Genomic DNA, 16,802 nt, shown 5'->3' on the forward strand with positions numbered 1-16,802 from the left:
CTCTCACTCCTTGTAAATAAATAAATAAATAATTTTTAAAAAAACAAGAGGTGGGCTAGAGAGATTGCTCAGTGGCTAAGGTGCTTGCCTGCAAAGCCTAATAATCCAAGTTGGATTCCCCAGTACTCACATAAAGCCAGATGCACAAAGTGGCACATGCATCTGGAGTTTGCAGCAGCTTGGGGCCCTGGCATGCTAGTTCTCTCTGTCTGTTTCTCCTATCTCTCTGTTTGTAAATAAATAAATAAAAATATTTGTTTATTTATTTATTTATTTGAGAGAGAGGAAGAGAAAGAAAGAGTGAGAGAGGAAGAAGCAGATAGAAAGAATGGGCACACCAAGGTATCTAGCCACTGCAAATGAACTCAGACACACGTGCCACCTTGTGCATCTGGCTTATGTGGGTCCTGAGGAATCAAACCTGGGTCCTTAGATTTTTTTAGGCAAGCACCTTAACGACTAAGCAATCTTTCCATCCCCAAAAATATTTTTTAAAAGAGAAAGAGATTAAATTAAGAAAAGAAGGGAGTCGGACATGGTGGCGCATGTCTTAAATCCCAGCACTTGGGAGGCAGAGGTAGGAGGATAGCCGTGAGTTCGAGGCCACCCTTTGACTCCATAGTGAATTCCAGGTCAGCCTGGGCTAGAGCGAGACCCTACCTTGAAAAAACAAAAAGAAAAAAAAAAAGAAGAAGAAAAAGAAGGGAGTGAGCAAGGCAGCATGCAAAATCAGTAATAACATCAGAATGAGATGGCATTTGATACAGGCCTGGATGACAAGTATCTATCCCATCAGGGAAAAGGTATTCACAGTGTTTGAAGATGTCTGGGGAAAGTGTGATGTGGATATGTTGAGATGGGAAAATAGTGTAGGCAAGGTTCTTCAGAGAGATAAAACCTATAGGGTATGGGGTGTGTGAGGAGGGATTGATTTTAAGGGGTATGTCCACATGATTATCAGGACTGGCATATAGAAATCTATAGAATTTCTGGGCTAGTGTGAGACCCTGCCTTAAAAAAAGAAAGAAGAAAAAAAAAAACTGGGTGCACGCCTTTAATCCCAGCACTTGGGAAGCAAAGGTAGGAGGATCACCGTGAGTTTGAGGCCACCCTGAGACTACATAGTGAGTTCCAGGTCAGTCTGGGCTAGAGTAAGACCCTACCCTGAAATAAAAAGAAAGCACCCTGCAATCTACCAGTTGGACTGGCAGGCTACAGACTAAGGGAAGACTTGATGCTGAAATCCAACTCCAAACACCAGTCCAATGGCAGAATTACTTTGATCCCAGAATCTTGGTTATTTTTCTTTTAAGAACTTCAACCGACTTGGTAAGGATCACCCACATTATGAAGGGTTGCTTGTTTTATTTGAAATCTGATTTAAATGTTAATCTCCCTAGAAATGGTATCACATACCTATAATTCCAGCTATTCAGGAGGCTGAGATAGGAGGATCATGAGTTCAAGGTTAGTCTGGACTACACAGTAAGACTCTGTTTAAAAAATACTAAGAACCAAGGGCTGAAGATGTAGCTTAGTAGTAGAGTGTTTGCCTAGCATGTGTAAGACCCTGAGTCCCATCTCCAGCCAAAACAAAAAAAGTTAAACTCATATATTAAAAATGCTTTCACAGAAATAACTACACAGGTTTTTGAGCAAATACCTAGGTATTCAAGCAACCTGTATTTTAACTCAATGGATTACCAAAAAACAAAAAAAGATATAAAAATAGAGAGCAAATTAGTTGGGAAAAAGAAGGGATTTGGTGGGAATAAGAGGGAGACAAGAGAAGGTAATGAGAGTGAATGTGATACATACGTGTGTGTGTGTGTGTGTGTGTGTGTGTGTGTGAAATTGTCAAAAATAATTAAGAAGGTAATACTTTATTCTGAGGGCAAATGGGACCCACTTCAGAATTAAGATCAAGGGCATAAGGTGAATGAATCAGTCTAGCAGTTCTATGGGGAATAAGGACAAGTCAACCGGCTAGAAGCATTGGTAATAGTAGTGGTAAAAGAAAATAGTGGTTTGGCTAGAATGAAAGAAAGATGGTGGAAAGAAAAGTAGACAGAGTTGGGATATGTTTGGAGTCCCTGGAACTTAGCTAGACTAGTATGTGGCTCAGATTTTTGGCCCAAACAAGTAGATCACTGGTGGTGAAGAAAACTAAAGAATGATTGAGATTGGGGTGGAATAAAATAAAGAGTTCTTACTGGGACATAAGATGTTTGAGATGTTCATGACAGTTCTGAGTGGAGATGTAACATAGTGTATAACCTATGGCTGAAGGAGTTAAGAGCCAGGATAGCAATGTGGAAATGATCAGGAGAGGAGAACAAAAAGCCGAGCCAGTGCAATGGAAGTATAGAAGGACCCATGTTCAATTCTCCAGGACCCACGTTAGCCAGATGCACAAGGGGGCACATGGGTCTGGAGTTCGTTTGCCGTGGCTGGAGACCCTGGTATACCCTTTATCCCCCCCCTCTCCCTTCTTTATCAAATAAATAAATAAATAAATATATTTTTATATTTTTTAATCAACAAAAAGTACAGTCTTCAAATTAGATGAATAATGAAAGATAGGAATCATTAACAGAACTATGGAACCTCATTAATTTGCATGTAACTAATCTAAAATGAGAATATCCCAGAGCTTAGTAAACTAATGAATCATATAATTGTGGGGATATTTAAACTCATTACCAAAAGAAGTTGCTTTTAATATTTTTTATTTTATTAGTTTTACTTGTATGTATAAGTATGTGCATGCATGCATGATGTATATATGGAAGTCTGACAACAACCTCATGGAGTCCATTCTCTTCACTTTCTTTGACACAGAGTCTTTATTGTTGTTTTGCTGCAGTGTGTACCATAGTAGCTGGCCTAAGAGCTTCAGGATTCTTCTGGCTCTGCCTCTTATTGCTTTAGATGTGTTGGGATCATAGATGCATGTGCCAGTTTACATCTGGTGTTAATGGGTACTGGGGAGGATTGAACACAGGTTGGCAGGCTTTCAAGCAAGTACCTTTTTTTGAGAGAGAGAGAATTGGCACACCAGGGCCTCCAGACATCTTGTGCGCATGTATAACTTTGTATGCTTGCGTCACCTTGTGAGTCTGGCTTGTGAGTCTGGCTTACGTGGGACCCAGAGGGACATAAGTGGGTCCTTAGGCTTCACACACAAGCACCTTAACTGCTAATCCATCTCTCCAGCCCCAAGCAAGCACCTTTAACTGCTGAGCCATGTCCCCAGTCCAAAGTTGCTTACAGAGCCTTTTGAAATCTATATTTACTATAAATAATAGTTGATATCACTGAGCCCATAAACTCTTCCTGTCACTCTTCGTGTATCTCATTTGACTTACACAGCAACTCTAAGAAATAGCTATTATGGCCCCATTTTTGAAATGAAATTGGGGCTACTGAGAGAAATTAATAGTGAGGGAAAGAGACAAGAGTTCAAATCCAGATGTGCATGATGCTAATGCTAATGTAGAACATTGCTGCTTTACTTGGGCTTCTAAAAACTCCTCAACTATGAGCAAAAGTAGGGCATGAAATGTTTCTTTATCAAGATGCCCTTCATGAACTTGTCATAGTCATATGTAATGAAATGGAATATCTTTACAAAATTCCAGAATTCAAGTTTTCCCCTACATATATTCATGACTTGGAATTAGTGATATTTTGCTGTGTTATTTGTTGACTATCCTCCTAGTGGGTGGGTCAGAAAGAAACTAATATACAATTTGGGGAAGATGACCAGTGTCCTTACAGGGCTGGCTAGCAACAAGTGGTAGAGTGAGGCATCCTGCCAGAATACCAGTTAAGTAACTTTCAAGTATAGCACAAGATATAGTTTTGAGCCTTAGAGCCTAGGAACCAAGACCAGGGAGCCATGGTGAAAGGATCCTGGAGTCCAGGAGGCAAAATATGTGATTTCTATAGTCCTCTGCCTCACACAAACTGGGGCTTTAGTTAATTCAGTCTTCCACTTGAGGTCTTGGGTTTTCATTAATGAAGTGAAGTAAATAGCGTAAGCATGAGGACCTGAGTTCAGAGACCCAGGACCTGTGTAAATGCCAGGACGGCTTGGTGGCCTTTCTGTATTCCTAGCAATTGGGAGGTAGAGACAGAGGATCCCTGCGGCAAGCTAGCTAGTGAGATTAGTTGAATCAGCGAGTCCCAGAGTCGAGTGGAAAACCCTGCCCTAATAAACTAAGAGAAGAGCCATTGAGGAAGACTGCCCCCCAATGTCAACCTCTGACCTCCACATGCACACGTGCACACACACCCAAAAATACTGCATACACATGCAAAATTCACATATGCACACATACATATGAAAATAAATAAAAACAAGCAAAGTAATGGGAAAGCACTTGCTGGTATGGATGTGGTCCTGAGTTTCATCCCTGGCACTACAAAAACAGAGCCAGGTTTCAATGACTAAAAGTAACACACATCAGATATCTAGACATCATTACAACTGAGTAGTTAGCTACACCCTGATTATAATGTGTTTATATATTCTGTGTTTTTTTATGCAAGCTAACAAAGAGAAGCGAAGTAAAACATGGTCCCTGCCATTAGTGATTCCACAATCTCTTGGAAAGAGGGTTTAAGAAAATCAAATTTAAAGGCTGGATGTGGTGATACATATCTTTTGTCCTAGCATTTAACAGGCTAAGGTAGAAGGAGTTCAAAAGTTCAAAGCTAGCCTGAGGCTACAGAGTAAGTTCCAGGTCAGCCTGACCTGAAGAACAACAAAAAAAAAAAGAATAAAATGTGTTAGTAACTAGCTGTATGCCTTTGGCTAAATCACTTAACCTGTTCTTGAATCTCAGTCTCTTCAAATGTAATAGACACATTTATTGTTAGTGGTAGTAGTAATGTTACTATGGACTATATACGTGATTATTTTATATAGTAAACTAAGATATAGCTATCTGCAAAGATAGATCTACAAAGTGTTATGAAGAGAGAAATGATATGAGAAAAGAAATGAAATATGAATTTTGGAACTTATTTTCTTGACATGTAAACTTTATAATTCATACATGCAATTATGTCAGAATGCTTTAAAAATTCCAGCTTGCCTCCCCCCAAGTGTTTTATGAACACTCATTCATTTGACAAGCCATGTATTGAACACTAGCCATGTATTACTTGCTAGTTAGAGATACAGAAATAAGACCCAGTCTTCACAGATTACACAGTTGTGTTAGTCAGCTTTCGGTTACTCTAACAGAATATCTGAACCAATAAACTTACAAAGTGAAAAGATTTGTTTTGTTTCAGAGTTTTTGGAGGTTCTAGTCCATGGTCAGTTAGTCCCATCACTTTGGGGCCTTTGGAGGTACAACAATTCATGGCAGATCAGAGCCACTTACCCATGGTTAGGAAGCAAAAGAGTAAAGAGAATGGGGTCCCACAATCCCTTCTGAACTATCTCCTAATAGCATATCAGGTTCACAGGGACTTGAATCCTTGAATCTCTTTGGTTAACTCCAGTATCTTGAGTAAGTTCTCTCTCTCTCTCTCTCTCTCTCTCTCTCTCTCTCTCTCTCTCTCTCCCTCCCTCCCTCTCTCTCCCTATCTCTCTCTCTCTCTCTCCCTCCCTCTCTCTCTCTCCCTCCCTCCCTCTCTCTCCCTATCTCTCTCTCTCTCTCCCTCCCTCCCTCCCTCTCTCTCCCTATCTCTCTCTCTCTCTGCCTGTGTGTGTGTGTGTGTGTGTGTGTGTGTGTGTGTGTGTGTGTGTGTGTACCGTGCAGTGATGAGTGATGGGGATCAAACCCAAAGCCTCCCACGAGCATGTGCTGTATTTAGCACAGGCTACATAGAAAAGGCAAAAAAGAGGCAAATTGCAAGGTGGCTAGAGGCTGATAGAATTATAGAGCTGTAGCATCCCAGCAGGAGCACCCCAAACCAGAAGCAACCAACATGGATGACAGGATGATGGCTTACTGTATTTTGCTTCATTATAATTATATCTCCATATCATTAGCCTTGCAAAACTACCAACTTCTGTCATCTATCTGTTGTCATGCCACATTAGGGAAACCCCCATCCATGTAAGACCAAAAAGGGGAAGTAAATACTGTTTCAGGAAAATTCCAACCCATCCTTGGAATCCCCCACCTTTTCCCTTACTTCAATTCATGAATAATTCTCTCCTCCATTAAAGTTTGCCTATAAAGCAATCTATCCAAAATCTCAGCAATGAGACTCTGTTTTGAGAATCCTATTCTTGGGTATAACTTCTGTCCTTTCATTAATAGCCACCACTTTAAAAACCCCAACTTTTGCTTCATACAGACTCATCCTAAGAGTCTCTTCTATGGTGTAGGCCAAGCTCCAGCCTCAGCTGAGTAGAACTCTGAACAGAACTCTCCAGACACAACACTGCCAATATTGAGCTGCATCTCTTTCTGAGTCTCTACTGCCACTTACAGTAACTTCTCAGCTGTACCCTCAACATTTAAATATTTGAATAAATGAAGTCTTCAGAGGGGTCATGGGAGCTAACAGAAGTACAAGAAAAGAGTTAAGAAAAAAAGTTAGTATAGCTGAGGTGAATGATACTTTTATTGTGGAATAGTCTCCCTGAAGGGCTTCCTATGCTATTCTAAGTCAGCAAAAACAGTAGTCCAGACTGAAATCTCAGAAGTTCATTCTGACTGCAGTGTGAAGTATGAATTGAAAAAGACAAGAGTACACCCAAAATGCCAGTAAGAGATAGTTTCAAAAATACATTCACCAGATGAAAACAGCAGGACCTGGGGCGGGAGGTGTTAGCATTGAGGATGTAGAGAAGGGGATGGAGCTGAGAACTACTATGTTTAAAAGACTGATAGGACTTGAGTTTCTGGTTTGGAAGAGTGAGATAGAAGTAAAAAGATAGTTGAGTGAGCTCAGGAAAAGAGGACTTGCCCCACAAAAAGAAAGAGCATGTGACTCAGTAGGAAGATACAATGGGCTCTAGGTGTACCAAGTATTAAGTACTTGTTTGTTATCCAGGTGTAGGTGTCTAGTAGGCAGCTGGATGCTTGGTTTAGAGCTAGGTAGGGGAGAGTCAAGATTGAAGATTTGGGGGCTGGAGAGATGGCTTAGTGGTTAAGCACTTGCCTGTGAAGCCTGAGGACCCTGGTTCAAGGCTCAATTCCCCAGGACCCACGTCAGCCAGATGCACAAGGGGGCGCTCACATCTGGAGTTCGTTTGCAGTGGCTGGAAGCCCTGGTGTGCCCATTCTCTCTCTGTGTCTCTCTCTCTCTCTCTCTCTCCCTCCCTTTCTGCCTGTTGCTCTCAAATAAATAAATAAAGATAAACAAAAAAAATTTTAAAAAAAGATTGAAGATTTGGAAGTCACCTGCGTATAGACAGTGTTTAAAGCCATACCTGTAATAGAATTCCCTAGAGAGGATAAAGTTCAGGAAGACAGAGAAGTACTGGAAAGGAAAGGAGGAAGGGAAAGGAAAGGAAAAGAAAGAAAAGAAGTGAACGAGGAAGGAAAAAGAAAGAAAAAGAAATAGAAAATGATCAAAAAGGCTAGGATGGTGGCTTATATATTTGGGCAGCTATGACAGGATGGCCCATAAGTTCTAGGTTAGCCTGGGCTACAGAGTGAGATCCTGGCCCTGTTTCAACCAAAATGAGGAGAAGGAAAATAAGTAAAAGCTATCCATTGGATTTGGTAATTAGGAGGCCACTATCCATTGTACGTATTAATGCTTATTGAATATGGAGTATGGGTGCTGAAAATACTTTACTGGGAAGCCAAACAGAAAAAATCCCCTTTCTACACAGCTAAAATTCTAGTTGGGTGGAGAGGAAAACAACTCTTAAAATGCAATAAATAGGGCTGGAGAGATGGCTAGGCATTTAAGGTGCTTGCCTGAGAAGGCTAAGGACCCAAATTTGATTTCCCAATACCCATGTAAGCCACATGCACAAGGTGGTGTATGTATCTGGAGTTCCTTTGTAGTGGCTGGAGGATCTGGTGCACCCATTCTCTCTCTATCTGCCTCTTCCTCTCTCTTAAATAAATAAATAAAATATATTTTAAAACTTTTTTTTTTAATTTTTTTTTTTATTTGAGAGCAACAGACACAGAGAGAAAGACAGATAGAGGGAGAGAGAGAGAATGGGCGCGCCAGGGCTTCCAGCCTCTGCAAACGAACTCCAGACGCGTGCGCCCCCTTGTGCATCTGGCTAACGTGGGACCTGGGGAACCGAGCCTCGAACCAGGGTCCTTAGGCATCACAGGCGAGCGCTTAACCGCTAAGCCATCTCTCCAGCCCTATTTTAAAACTTTTTAAATGCAATAAATAACACCAAATACTATAATGTGGTGATTGTTCTGGGAAAAAAAATAAGAGCAAGGAAAAGATATAAGCCTGGCAAGATGCAGTTATGTAGAGGAGATGGATGTCAAATGGTAAGGCATATATGTGAAGGCAGTAGAATCAGCCACATGACTATTTCAAAAAGCATAAATAAGATGACAATGAGATGTTCTTAGACAGTTGAATGCATAGCAAACTACACTAGAGCCTCAAAAAGGAACACTAGTCAGCCATAAGAAGAAGCTGTTGGGCTGGAGAGATGGCTTAGCTGTTAAGCGCTTGCCTGTGAAGCCTAAGGACCCCTGTTCGAGGCTCGGTTCCCTAGGTCCCACGTTAGCCAGATGCACAAGGGGGCGCACGCGTCTGGAGTTCGTTTGCAGAGGCTGGAAGCCCTGGCGCGCCCATTCTCTCTCTCTCCCTCTATCTGTCTTTCTCTCTGTGTCTGTCGCTCTCAAATAAATAAATTAAAAAAAATTTAAAAAAAAAAAAAAGAAGAAGCTGTTGCTGTACACACAATATTGGTAATATTGGTAAATCTTGGAGGCACTATTTTGAGTGAAAATAAAAAGCTAGTTTCAAAAGGGTATGCTTCCATTTATATGACATCCTCAAAAGATAAAACTGTCAGGATATACATGTTGCCAGGGTGTGGGCGTCCCTGAAGCCTTGACTACAAAGGGGCAGTACAGGAGAATTTGGGGTCTCATAGAATAGTTCTGTGTCTTGATTGTGGAGGCAGTCAATCAAATCTCTGTATCTATTCAACTCCTAGATCTCTACATCAAAATAAGATCATCTAACTTTTCGTGTGGGTGAGAGATTGAGCAATGTCTGAAAGACAGGACTGAAAGAAGTTGTTTTTGAGATGGGTACAACCTGATTTAATTCACTTCTAAAGGGGAAAGGTGCCTAAGAGAACTCAAGGTGTGACACTCATGGAACCCATGGGAAGGAAAGACATGAAAAGAAGCAAAAATGGAAGCCTTTGTGTTAACCCTGTTTTTTCCATGAAAGGGGGAAGCCAAGTAATCTGGCTAGGAAGGAAATAGGTGTGGCAAGACTTAGTAAAGCAGTCATAATTGTGAAAGTAGGGCCAGGCATGGTGGCACATGCCCTTAACCCCAGCACCTGGGAGGCAGAGGTAGGAGTATTGCCAAGTGTTCAAGGCCAGCCTGGGCTACAGAGTTAAGTCCCAGGTCAGCTTGGGATAAAATGAGACTCTACCTTGAAAAAATAAATAATTAATAAATAATAAATAATAATAATAGAAGAAGAGGAGGTGGAAGAAGGTGGTGAAAGGAAACTGGAAATTTTAGACTAGGCAATAGCTCTATTAATAAAGTGCTTGCTTGCTGTGTAAGAATGAGGACCTGGCCTGGACGGATGGCTTAGCAGTTAAGGCATTTGCTTGCAAGGCCAAAGGACCCAGGTTCGAGTCCCCAGGACCCACGTTAGCCAGATACACAAAGGGGGCACACACATCTGGAGTTCGTTTGTGGTGGCTGGAGGCCCTGGCATGCCCATTCTCTCTCTCTGTCTATCTCTCTCCCCCCCGCCCCCATCTTTCTCTGTCAAATAAATAAATAAAAATATATTTAAAAAAAGAATGAGGACCTGATTTTGGAATCCCCCAGCATCCAAAATAAAAGTTAGGCACAATGGCATAAGCCTGTAACACCAACACTTTGGAGGTTGTAATGGACTCGATTTTGTACTTGCATTCTGATACATGGTTTGTAGGGAGTCTAGGATAGTCCTTGAACCCCAGACCCTTAGTTTGTGTCTGCTTTAAACCAAATAATTGGATAAAATAAGACTAAGAAGGATAATTACCAAATTATATTTATATAGAGAAGTACAAAATCAAGAGAAGGAAAATAGATACACCTACGTGGTCTGAAAGTCCACATGGTGGGCCTGGAAGAAACATAAAAAGAGAGTTAGAGAGGAAAGAAAAGAATGTACAAAGAGCTCCTGCCATGTGAAGGGGGGAGTAAAGTGCCCTTGTTGGAGTAGGGGTCAAAGGGTTCTCTCCTCATCTCAGCTCTGCTGGGATGAGTCATGGGTGGGGAGCTCTCATTGGAATCTAGAGGTTCAAGATTAATGAACAGGCTTCCAAGAGAAGTTGTCCTCCCCTTGTAAAGGTAACCTTTCTATAATGGGTTTTACCTTCTGACTCAGGTGAGCCAGAGAAACAGCTGACTGGTCTGGGCTAGAGATGTCTCAGGAAGAAGCTAGCCATGACACCAAGTTCTGGGAGCTTGACCAACCACAATGTCAGGAATAGATTTAAATTCTAGGAATCTGGACCTACCTCCCAGGAAGGGCTTATGTTGTTTGTGGAAAAATAGAACTAGGGAAGAGATAAGAAGTCAGATCATACTTTGATCTCTAGCAAAGTGGAGAGACTGCCAGGATAGGCCCAAAGACATTCCTGGTTTTTACTTACAGAGGCCTAGTCATTCTAAGCTACCTAACAAAACTATCTCACTCCCTCTCAATTCCTTCCCGCCTATGCCCTCTGAACATGGTCACTTACTTCTGTGCCTTTGACTTCTATTAATGCCCTTGTGCTTCATTGTCTTAACTGATCATCTCTTGGGAAGCTACCAAATGGGGGCTGCTTATCTTCTCATATCACAGATGTCACATATGGAAGCAAGATGATGAAGGCATCCTTCTGGCTTCCTATTATTGCTGCCAGACTGACTCCTTCACTCTTATGCCAAAAATGCTCATCTGAAGCCCATGTTACTAGGGCTTGCTGTCTAGCTAATATAGCTTAATTGGTGAGCTCTGGTTTTAGTAAGAGACTGTCTCAAAAAATAGTGTGTACATTAATGAGGGAAGGGTCCATGAGACCCCAGAATTTCCAGAATACCTAATGGCAGCTGGTGGTTATTGGGAGAGTGGGAGATAGGTTCACGCTACCAAGTATAGCCACTGGTAAGTTGTCCATTCCACAGTAAATAACCCTTTACCTGGGCTGGAGAGATTTCTCAGTGGTTAAGGCATTTGCCTGCAAAGCCAAAGGACCTAGGTTTGATTCCCCAGGACCCACATAAGCCAGATGCACAAGATGGCACATGCATCTGGAATTTGTTTACAATGGCTGGATGCCCTGGTGTGTTCTCTCTCTCTCTCTCTCTCCTCGCTCCTCTCTCCTCGCTCTCTCCCTATGTCTGACTCTGTTTCTCTCAAGTAAATAAATATAAATAAAATATTTTTTTTAAAAAAACCTTCTACCCATGATCATACAAGCAACCCTAATTTAACTCAATGGATTAAAAAAAACACATTAAGGGTTGGAAAGATGTCTTAGTGAATAAGTGCTTGCCTGTGAAGCCTAAGGACCCTGGTTTGAGGCTTGATTCCCCAGGACCCACATTAGCCAGATGCACAAGGGGGTGCACGCGTCTCGAGTTCGTTTACAGTGGCTGGAGGCCCTGGTGTGCCCATTCTCTCTATTTCTATCTGCCTCTTTCTCTGTCTGTTGCTGTCAAATAAATAAAAAGTTTCAAAAAACCATTAAAGTAAGATGGAAATTAATGGGGAAGAAGAAAGATGTTAATGGGAGAGAGAAAAGGATAAGAGAAGATAATTGGAGGGAATAAGATCAAAGTGCGTTGTATACATGTATGAAAATGTCAAAAATGTAAAAGGTAAAAATTTTTAAAATAATAATGTAGATAACTACTGAGGAAGACAACAGATGTCAACCTCTGGTCTCCACACACATGCACACCCACACAAACACCTATGCTCACACACATACACATACACTCATGCATGCACACCACACACATAGGTGCAAAAAATATTCTAGTACCAGACATATGGGAGATGCCTATAATTTCAGCAATTGGTGGGGGGTAACTGTAGCAGGAGGATCAGGAGTTTGAAGTCAGCCTAGGCTACATACCAAGATCCTATGTAAGAAAATAAATAGGACACCTCGAAAATGTGCCATACAGTCTGAGAAGCTGCAGAAATTGGAGGGCATGAGTTTTCTGTAGCCTCCAGCTGTCTTTACATGGATGCATCTTCAACATCTTGAAACAAGCAGGAAGTTGTCGGACTGGGATTAGCTAAGGACAAGGATTTGCAGGTGGTGGTAAAAACGAGCTGCAAGTATGAAAAGGAAGGGGCCTCAGTTGGTAGAGTTCTTGCCTGGTGTTCACAAAATGTTTGATTCCTAGTACCAAGTAAATTGGGCATAGTGGCACATGCCTATAATCCCAGCCCTCAGGAGGTATAGACAGGAGGACCAGAAATTCAAGGACATCCTCAGCTACATAGCAAATTCAAGGCCAGTCTGAGATACACACACACACACACACACACACACACACACACACACACACACACACACAATCTTATCTAACATGATAGTGAGGCTACACAAAGTTGAGCCACCAAGTATGTCTCTAGTAAATAGGGAAAGGTAGCCAGGAGGTAAGTAGAAGGGTGATAGAAGGGCATTTAGAATGGGGTGACATGAGCCCCAAATGAGTATTTTTGGCATGAGAGTGAAGGAGTCAAAGTCTAGGGGCAGCAACAGTAAGATGCTGCCATCGCCTTGCTTCCATATGTGACATATGTGATATGGGAAAATAAGCATCTTCCATTTCTTAGCTTCCTGAGAGATGATGTTAAGACAATGAGGCACAAGGGCACTAACAAAGGTTAAAGGCACTGGGGTAAGTAACTCTGTTCAGAGGATATAGGTGGGAAGAAATGTTAAGTACAAAATCAAGTCTATCACAAATGCCTAATTTCTTCTTAGAAAAATAAGCCCCATATATAAGAACAGAGTATCACGGTGTTGCAGCATACTAATGTTCGTTTTAAGCCAGGCATGGTGGGTCACACTTATAATTCAAGAAGCTGAGGCAAGGGGTACAGATGTAGTTCAGTTGGTACAGAGCTTTCTTAGCATGCAGAAAGTCCTGGATTCAGTCTTCAGCATCACATAAGCCAGGCGCAGTGTTTGAACTAGATCTCCCCCATAAACTCATGGGTTCTGAATGCTTGATCCCCAGCTGATGTCAGTTTGGGAATTGGAGCTTTACTGGAGATTTGTTGGGGGCGGGTTTATAGATGTTATACCCAGTTTCACCCTTGCCAGCGTTTGGCACACTCTCTTGCTGCTGTTGTCCACCTGATGTTGGCCAAGAGGTGATGATGTCCAGCCTCTGCTCATGCCACGTTTTCCCCTGCCATCATAGTTTCCCTTAAGTCTATAAGCCAAAATAAACAACCTTCCCATCAGCTATTTTTGGTCAGGTGCTTTCTGCCAGCAATGTGAAAGTAACAACACCAGGCATGGTACTCATGGCACAAAATCCCAGCACTTGGGAAGTAGAGACAGAAGGATCAGAAGTTCAAAGTCATCCTTAGCTACATAGTGAGTTTGAGGCCTGCCTGAGATACATAAGACCCTATCTTAAGAAAAAAGCACCAAAAGAAAAAAAAAGCCAAGTGTGGTGGTGCACACCTTTGATCTCAGCACTTGGGAGGCAGAGGTAGGAGGATAGCCATGAGTTTGAGACCCTACCTCAAAAAAAAAAAAAAAAGAAAGAAAGAAAGAAAGAAAGAAAGAAAGAAAGAAAGAAAGAAAGAAAGAAAGAAAAAAGGTGAGGCAAGAGATCATGAGTTCCAGGCTAGTATAAGCTACATGTAAGTGAGACCCTGTCTCCAAAAGAAAATTTCATTCTAAGCCCAGGGAACAAGATAAAGCCTGTAGTAGCCATGTTTTTGTTGCTTTCTTGAGGCAGGGTCTTGCTCTAGTCCAGGCTCTCCTGGAATTCACTATGTGGTCTCAGGCTGGCCTTGAACTCACAGTGATCCTCCTACCTTAGCCTCCCAAGTGCTTGGATTAAAGGCATGAGCCACCACTCACGGCAGCTGTAGTAGCTATTTTCTGCTACCATTTTGACACATAGCATCCAAAGCCTAGATCTGGAACCCTGCCTACTTTGACTAGGACATTTACTCTCTGGTCCTTCAATCATCACCTCTCACCTTCTATTTCCCACTAGGCTCAGAGTTCCTATCTTCCTTACTGTGGAGGAGTAGATGTCCATTTCTCAGGAGCACTGGACTGCTTCCGGCAGATAGTAAAAGCTCAAGGGATACTGGGGCTCTGGAATGGATTGACAGCCAACTTACTAAAGGTGAGAAGGGTGACCTGTTGCCTGCTTCCCAGCCTCTTCCAATTCTACCTCCTTTCTTTATCACCTCAGTAAAATTTGCATAGCACTGAGCAGCTGTCACCACTGAAGAGATGAGACCTGTGCAGTGGTATGCATCTTATACTCCATCCTAGAGGAGCTGAGCAATTCAAGCAGGTGTGTCCAACCCACGGCGTGGAATGCATGCAGCCCAATACAAAATTGTCCACTTAATTACATCATTATAAGAACTTTTTGTGACTCAATTACATGGTTCTCAAGTATGAACTTTGAGGAAGACAACATTGTGTTAGAATGTCAAAAGGGTAGGTACGCCTGGTAGAAGTTCTAATGTGGGGGCTCACTGATCCTTAAAGGGAACCTAGCCCCCACCCAAAAGTTGTCTGCAGAAATGCATGTGTTTCTATTATGAAGGCAAGTATCATATTCCCATAGACCCCCATAACCAGAGTTAAGGTCAAGAATTCCGGGCGAAAGCGCCACATGTTCTCTCTCATATGTGGATCCTAGCTACAGATGACTGGGCTTCTGCGTGAGAATGAAAATACTTAGTAGCAGAGGCCAGTAAGTTGAAAAGGAGACATAAAGGGTGGAGAAAGGAAGGGAAGAGGATACTTAATAGGTTGATATTGTATATATGTAATTACAATGATTGTAATGGGGAGGTAATATGATGGAGAATGGAATTTCAAACGGGAAAGTGTGGGGGTGGGGAGGGAGGGAATTACCATGGGATATATTTTATAATCATGAAAAATGTTAATAAAAATTTAAAAAAAAAAAAAAAGAATTCCGGGCGAGCCTTGCACTAGCTCACATTGTAATCAAGGTCAGCATCTAGAGCCCACAGCATGCCCTTCAGTGACTCTGCCATCTCTCTTCTCCCACCCACACTGTGCCAGCCCTTCCTTTTGCCATTTTCTCTGAGTCCAAAAAGAAGTACCATGCAGTTTGCCACAGCTATTATCTCAGTTTACCCTTACCCAACTGTTTTCTTCTTGAGAGTTTAACATTATTTTCACTTTCTATTTTAACAGGTAGTTCCATATTTTGGAGTTATGTTTAGCATGTTTGAGTTCTGCAAGAGAATTTTTCTTTACCAAAATGGTTACATCCTGTCTCCTCTGACCTATAAATTGACCCCAGGGGTGGACCAGAGTTTGAAGCCCCAAGAATTACGGGAAATAAGGAAGTTCTTCAAGACTAGAAAGCTGAAGTCTAAAAAACCAACTCTGTAAATCGGAACGGAACTAGAAGCACATTGGCTGAAGGCATGCAACAACCACAGATCAATGTGGCCTTGTAACAGAGTAATGAGAGGGTGCTCCCGTCTGCTGCCTTTGGAAATGAAACCACTTGGCCACCCAGCACCTCAGCCCCAAATTGCCCCTATCAGCACCTGTGCCATGACACATTTTCCAACACTGCTCGATCATGGTGGCATACCACCCGATTTTACAACCAAAGTTTAGCAGTAATAAAAAGTACAGTTAACCCTCTGAAGAGAAACACACTGAAAAAGGCCAGGGACACAATGCTTCAAATCAATATGTAATTGAAGTGGCAGAGCAGAGACCATGTCATGGGCTCAGCCACAGGGACATGCCAAGTCTATGCAGAATGGACCAAGTTTCACTAAGTTTGACCTGTGGCCTCCCCATACAGAGTTAAGCTTTGGTGCCTTCTGAGAGCACATGCCACAGTGTAGATTAGATCTTGTCAAAACCAAATAAAAATGTTTTGTTTTGTTTTGTTTTGTTTTCAAACCATCTTGCAATGTGTTGCAGTCAGATTCACATTGCTGGCAGAAATCACCCAACCAAGAGCAGCTTTTGGGCAAAAAGGGTTTATTTTGGCTTAAAGACTGGAGGGGAAGCTCCATGATGGCAGGGGAAAATGGCACGAGCAAAGAGTGGACATCACCCCCTTGCCAACATAAGGTGGACAATAGCAACAGGAGAGTGCCATATATTGGCAAGGGGACAATGGCTATAATACCCATAAGCCCACCCCCAACAATACACTGCCTCTAGGAGCCATTAATTCCCAAATCTCCATCAGCTGGGAACCTAGCATTCAGAACACCTAGGTTTATGGGGGACCCTGAATCAAACCACCACACTATGTATGTAACCCAGCCTGGCCTTAAACATGTAATCTTAACTGCCTCAGCCTCCTGTGTGCTAGGATTGCAGGGATGCACCACTATGAATAGCCCTAGTACTATCACTCTTTATTATAAAGCATCTCAGACTTAGA

At 42.1% G+C, this 16,802-nt stretch overlaps 1 protein-coding gene across 1 annotated transcript in view; it reads left to right on the top strand.

Moving 5' to 3' along the window:
• Slc25a43 (solute carrier family 25 member 43) overlaps positions 1-16,295 on the top strand; it is a 56,683-nt gene extending 40,388 nt beyond the window's left edge. Inside the window, exons 4-5 of the mRNA XM_004672611.2 lie at positions 14,391-14,525; positions 15,581-16,295. Of these exons, the coding sequence (XP_004672668.1) occupies positions 14,391-14,525; positions 15,581-15,781 (336 nt within the window). The 3' untranslated portion in view covers positions 15,782-16,295. The remainder of the gene's footprint in view (positions 1-14,390; positions 14,526-15,580) is intronic.
• The last annotated feature ends 507 nt before the right edge of the window (positions 16,296-16,802 follow it).

Source organism: Jaculus jaculus, chromosome X (assembly GCF_020740685.1).
Source record: "Jaculus jaculus isolate mJacJac1 chromosome X, mJacJac1.mat.Y.cur, whole genome shotgun sequence".
Classification (NCBI taxonomy): domain Eukaryota; kingdom Metazoa; phylum Chordata; class Mammalia; order Rodentia; family Dipodidae; genus Jaculus; species Jaculus jaculus.